The 6,669-nt window shown below is 42.3% G+C and overlaps 1 protein-coding gene across 2 annotated transcripts in view; it reads right to left on the bottom strand.

The window, feature by feature from the left end:
• Window positions 1–1,657: 1,657 nt before the first annotated feature.
• Window positions 1,658–6,669, bottom strand: part of LOC110502641 (methylcytosine dioxygenase TET1) — a 47,772-nt gene continuing 42,760 nt past the window's right edge. For both annotated transcript variants that reach the window (XM_021580846.2, XM_021580848.2), the window contains one exon: window positions 1,658–6,513. In XM_021580846.2, coding sequence (XP_021436521.2) covers window positions 5,336–6,513 — 1,178 coding nt within the window. In that variant the 3' untranslated portion in view covers window positions 1,658–5,335. The remainder of the gene's footprint in view (window positions 6,514–6,669) is intronic.

The raw sequence follows: 6,669 nt of genomic DNA, 5'->3' as shown, positions 1-6,669 counted from the left end.
GTGGGCCCGTGTTGAGAATTAGTGTTGCCTACCGTCACCTCCTGGGGGCAGCCCGTCAGGAAGTCCAGGACGAGTTGCATAGGGAGGAGTTCAGACCCAGGACCGTGAGCTTTGTAATGAGCTTATAGGGCACTATGGTATTGAAGGCTGAGCTGTAGTAGATGAACAGCATCCTCACATATGCATTATTTTTGTCCAGGTGTGTAAGGGCAATGTGCAGTGCAATGGCGATTGTGTCGTCCGTGGATCTGTCAGGGCGGTAGACATATTTGTGAGGATCGAGTGTGTCGTGGAGGGAGGAGATGATATGGTCTTTGACTAGCCTCTTGTAGCACTTTATGATAACAGAAGTGAGTGCTACAGGTCAGTAATCATTCAGTTCAGTTACTTTCTTTTTTTGGGGGATGAGGATGATAATGTTGTACTGTAAGTGGATGATAGCGTTGTACTGTAAGTAGCCATGTGTTAGTCTATAAGCCTGGGCTTTCTTATCAAAGCTCCAGAAAAAAAGGCAAACTGAGGAATTACAAATTCCAAACAAACTGCACGTGTTATAGTATGTGTCTAGTCAGTGAGACAATTTTTATAGCTGGATGAATGGAGGAGTTGTCCTTCAGCACCACAACATTTTGCCCACCATTTGTGGCTGAAATGACAAATAGACTATAGCCTACCTGAAATGTTGGATCATTTAGAAACCTCGACATGTGATTCACTTCACCTGCTTTACTATTTGTATTTTTCTGTGCAACTTGTTAATTGTTGTTTGTGACTGTGTTTTTGCTGCTATTGACAGGACAACCTCCTTGTTAAAAATATTAAAATCAACTTTTATTGGTAGTCTGGTAAACTTTCATTGGTAGTCTGCAACCATAGACCTCAATGTTAACTTTTCTTGCACTGAACATTCCACATTCAATCCATTTAAAATAGAAGTGCAACCACACTTTTACATGTCTTTAAAATTAGATTGGAGACAAAATTGGAAGACATCTATAATTGACAGACATAATGCAATTTTTGCCTGGGTTAATCCCTGAACAAAATAAAAATGGATGTGGTGATCCACTGTGGACTCTGCCTCCTCAGCTAAACTTTCAGTGTCAATCTATCATCAGTAAGTCCACTCCTATTTTATAGAGTTTATCTTGTGATCTCGACAAAACAAGGGATTTTTTAAATGTATTAATATGTCATCTCTGGACTTCTGTACTACGACTCCGATATAAAGTGTTTTTTCTCAAATTTGCCTACTTATATCAGTACACTCGCAACAACCTAAGCATTACGAAACATATATTTGATCAAATAAGCCACAGGTAGAAAATAAGCCATATAATATTTTGTTAAACAAATTTGACACTCTCATTAACTTCCATACAAAAACTCCTAGCTTGGTGAGCAAAACAAAACAAAAACGCCACCTGCTAGAGAAAGATTTTGGGCCCGGTTATCCCTCTCGCTTTGCCTCTTCCTCTCTGTTTGAATGAGTTTAATTCACATTTCAAAATGGGTCAATGTGACACAGTAGACAGACAGAACACACACACACACACACACACACACACACACACACACACACACACAATGTTGTATTAGAGCTTGTACAGTTTGAAGTAGCTTATTGTCAATAAAGCAAAAACAGACACACAAGTCCAAAATATAAATACATCTTTATTTCAAAATCACCAGCCTTTGACAGGAATGCTGAATTTAGTATTTTTTTTAAAAGTCTGTCAAATTGATATACACAGTTAAATACAGTCATTTTGGAAATCAGTTTCAAAATAGCAAGACTGCTCATTATCTACAAACCATGAATAGTACAGTAAAAACAGTCCGTTTCACATGATGTGTATTTTATATTGTTTTATTCCAATAAAAACCTTGAGTTTTAAATGCTGGTTCTAGTTTTTCCTCCTTGATGTAAGTTACATTTTTCAAGTCACACATAAAGGAAGATACGAGAAATCTTCAAGTGAAGCAATTACAAAAGTTTACAGGATCATCTTTTTTCTTACAAACTGTCTTATGTAAATGTGTAAACATTTTAAAGTGACTGTTTTCTACCACATCAGTAACTTGCAACGGCCTACATTCAATATAATGTAATAGACTATATATGTACTGTATATACCTTTCTACTTGTATAAAATGTATTAAATCTATGTGTCAACATACTTATCTCAGAGGAAAGGTCTAAGTATATGGTTTGACTTTGTGAATCTGTTAAAGACACTATTGGAAGACAGCGTTTTTTAGGAGACTGTGTCCGCCCTAGTTGGGTTGAAGCTTGGGTAATGCCCTAGTTGGGTTGAAGACTGGGTAATGCCCTAGTTGGGTTGAAGACTGGGTAATGCCCTAGTTGGGTTGAAGCTTGGGTAATGCCCTAGTTGGGTTGAAGCTTGGGTAATGCCCTAGTTGGGTTGAAGCTTGGGTAATGCCCTAGTTGGGTTGAAGCTTGGGTAATGCCCTAGTTGGGTTGAAGACTGGGTAATGCACTAGTTGGGTTGAAGCCTGGGTAATGCCCTAGTTGGGTTGAAGACTGGGTAATGCCCTAGTTGGGTTGAAGCCTGGGTAATGCCCTAGTTGGGTTGAAGACTGGGTAATGCCCTAGTTGGGTTGAAGCCTGGGTAATACCCTAGTTGGGTTGAAGCTTGGGTAATGCCCTAGTTGGGTTGAAGACTGGGTAATGCCCTAGTTGGGTTGAATCCTGGGTAATGCCCTAGTTGGGTTGAAGCTTGGGTAATGCCCTAGTTGGGTTGAAGACTGGGTAATGCCCTAGTTGGGTTGAAAACTGGGTAATGCCCTAGTTGGGTTAAAGACTGGGTAATGCCCTAGTTGGGTTGAAGACTGGGTAAATTAACAACCTCACTCACACCTGAGAAACAAAGAGAAAAACAACAGAAAAAAAAGATGACAAAAACCAAACAATCAAACATTTCCAGCTCTGTCTATTAGTAAAATGAAAGCACCAGTGAAATCTTTATCTGCGTTGAGCTGATTTATATTCAGCATATGTTAAGACGGATCAATGCAACAGATGCCTAATCGATTACATTAGTAGCAGTGCTTAACTTGGACTGCACTAGGTGTCGGTACCCCTTTTGGGTGCCGGTACTGTTGATATGTATTTTGTAGGAGCTCCACAATACTTTTGAGCTAATAGTCTATAAGAGGAACAGGAGCTCAAGCTGTAGAACATTTGAGGTGGCAGTATTCAGCTCCGGTTCGCTCCTACCCCAGCAAAGCACTGAGTATTAGTGAATGGGCCTATTATTACATGGTTATGATTGACTAATGTGAGCATGAATTAATACTCAAAATGGTTGCCCCTATCAGAAGAAGGTTTATAATCTGTAGAGGTCTACAGTCTGACTCAATACGTGATAAGCCTACAATGTATGACGATGCAACGATCTGAGGGGTGTGTTATTTTGTCAGCAGCGTCTCTCAAAAATTGAAGAGGAGGCAATGAGAAACAACAAAGGGGTTTGATTGGTTTGGTATCCACTTGTATAATGTATTTATACCCAGCATATGGAAAAACATAACTGTCCATCAATGCCCGAGTCAGTTAAAAAGAGGGTACAGATCTTGTTAGCACCAGTAACAAATATACAGTAATATAGTCACCATTTCAACAGGTTTTATGTGGTCTTTTTTAGCTATGTCTGTATAAAAACATGTCCTATTTAAAACACTCTAGAAGTCCAGACAGTGAACAAACATGATTATCCAGATTCATATAAATCAAGTGCGGTTGACAATAATAAGCACCGTAATCTGACACAATCTTTATATGCAGCATTTCATAATTGCTTAGTAAGCTTGGTTTTGTGTGAGACTGATATGTAATTTATCATTCTACAACAACAAAAAACAACAACAAATACACACAGAACTACTGAATAAAGAGGAGAAGAGGTTTCACACGAGCTGTCTGATATATCTCTCGATCTGTACATATTGGAACAGGACCTTTTTCAAGTTATGAAAAATAAAAAAGTGCTTTTTCAATATGTCATCATATATGTACACTGAACAAAAAGACTAAATCTATCCAGACAAAAACAAAAACGAAAGTACTACTGTTCCTTCATGACCACTAATAGAGGAATGGGGAAGTACTGTTCCTTCATGACCACTAATAGAGGAATGGGGAAGTACTGTTCCTTCATGACCACTAATAGAGGAACGGGGAAGTACTGTTCCTTCATGACCACTAATAGAGGAATGGGGAAGTACAGTTCCTTCATGACCACTAATAGAGGAATGGGGAAGTACTGTTCCTTCATGACCACTAATAGAGGAATGGGGAAGTACTGTTCCTTCATGACCACTAATAGAGGACGGGGAAGTACGGTTCCTTCATGACCACTAATAGAGGAATGGGGAAGTACTGTTCCTTCATGACCACCAATAGAGGAACAGGGAAGTACTGTTCCTTCATGACCACTAATAGAGGAACAGGGAAGTACTGTTCCTTCATGACCACTAATAGAGGAACAGGGAAGTACGGTTCCTTCATGACCACTAATAGAGGAATGGGGAAGTACTGTTCCTTCATGACCACTAATAGAGGAATGGGGAAGTACTGTTCCTTCATGACCACTAATAGAGGATTGGGGAAGTACTGTTCCTTCATGACCACTAATAGAGGAACAGGGAAGTACTGTTCCTTCATGACCACCAATAGAGGAACAGGGAAGGGAAGGAAAAGCACCATGCTACATGTGTTCATTATTTTCACATAAAACTACATACTGTGTAATATGTGGTCTGTTTATCAAAAGTTGCTGCTACAAATGGCACCATTATATAAATCAATCATTGATAAAACTCATCTTGTGAAAAGAGCACTCTTGGTTGAAACAAAGACCTCAGAGACTTAACATGAGTGTTTACTAGTGTAAAATGCTGGTTGACAGTAAAATTGCAGTAAATAGCCTTGCACCAAAAAAAGTACAAAAATAATCAGAATAAATAATCACATCTTGTTTGTTCTTATTAATCAATTCCTATATAAAACCAGTTTAAAAAATTGGTTCTGAGCACCATCTCTTTACATGAAAAACCAGATCAAAATGTTTTATCATCAAATACCAAAACTCACAGTTAAAACCCCACAAATGATAGTCTTCCTCATCACTTTGAAAGCAGAGACAAAGAGAAATAAAAATAAACAGACATACATTAAAAAAAGTAACACAATGAAATAACACATAACGAGACTAGAAGTGTAATGTTGATTGAGGTAAGGCAGTAGCACAGGGTGGTGTGTGTTCAAATGTATTTGTTGTATGTGTCTGTGTGTGTACATAACAGTATCATCTCATGTCCAGCGGTTGTAAGGGCCCGTGACCTGTGTCAGAGCATAAGGGGAAACAGTGACCACCCCATCCCGCGGGACAGTCACTGCCTTCCGGGTAGGAACTGTCAACACACCCTTCTTCTCCTCCGGGCCCTCCTCCTCTACCTCCTCCTCAGGCTCCACACTCTCACTGCCGGCACCATTCCCCCTCTTCCCCTTGACCGGGCTAACCTCTTCCAGGTCTAGGCCCATCCCCAGCCTCTCAGCCTCCTCCTCTCTCTCCCGCTCCCTCCGGGCCTTCTTGGCCTCCCACATGTGCAGGCCGTGGTCGGGCTCATTGAGGGACTTGTGCTGGTAGAAGACCAGGGAGATGCGGGTGGGGTGGCTGCGGTCGGGCCGGAGGATGGGTGTGGTGGCATGGAGCTCTCGGCGGGCGCATTCAATCAGGATGGAACCGTGGGAGGGAGCCACCGCCACCCCGCCGATATCACTGTCCAGGAAGTTGTGCTCGCTGTCCGACCACACCTCTTCCTGTTCCTGTTTGACCTCTTTTGGGTTGGGGAAGAGAGGGGAAGGGGCCTGATGAGGAGGATGGGGGGCACTGTGAGGAATAACATGACCTACATGACCTCTAACCCCGTCCTTGACTCCCAGCTCCGCCTTCGCCCTGAGGAGCCCATTGAGTCTGCTGTGGAGGCCCTCTGGGTGGGTGTGGGTGGAGGAGGAGGGAGGAGGAGTGCTGTGGCTGTGAGGGGGTCTGAGGAGAGGGGAGCAGTGCACCTTGTTGGGCTCCGTTTTAAAAATCCTGGGGGAGTAGTCGCCACCCCGGGGCATTCCTGGGGGGGTCCGACATGTGTCAGGGTCCACAAGCTTCTTTCTGCTGAGTCCTGGGGAGTAACCATTCACAGCCACAGCCTCTTCCATTTTCTTGTAATGGAATGGGGAACCATTGCTCTGGGTCCCTGGTGGCCCTCTGTACTGGGGGGCAGGCAGGCTGAGGCGATGGGGGGAAAGAGACTCCATCCCTGGTGTTGATCTTCCAGGAGGAGTGGGGTAGGTGGGGGTGCTGTGGTTGTAAGTGCTAGGGGAGTTAGAGTCTGGTACATACGCACCCACATTTCCTGGTCTGTAAGAGCTGAAGGACTGAGGCTCTCTTTTGAACAAGGGGGACTGATCTGCTGAAGAAGCACTTTTCAAACCTGTCAAGTTAAACATACAAACCGGGATTAATGATGAGTATTTACATACCACATTTTTCAAGCTTTTTCTTGTACATGATTTTGTAGCAACAATCAATCAACCAATTAATCAATTAATGCACCCACCCCATCCACCCACTCAATCACCCATCCATC

This window comes from Oncorhynchus mykiss, chromosome 23, assembly GCF_013265735.2.
Source record: "Oncorhynchus mykiss isolate Arlee chromosome 23, USDA_OmykA_1.1, whole genome shotgun sequence".
Classification (NCBI taxonomy): domain Eukaryota; kingdom Metazoa; phylum Chordata; class Actinopteri; order Salmoniformes; family Salmonidae; genus Oncorhynchus; species Oncorhynchus mykiss.
The sequence above is the reverse complement of the archived record's forward strand: the minus strand, read 5'-3'. Positions and strand labels throughout refer to the sequence as shown.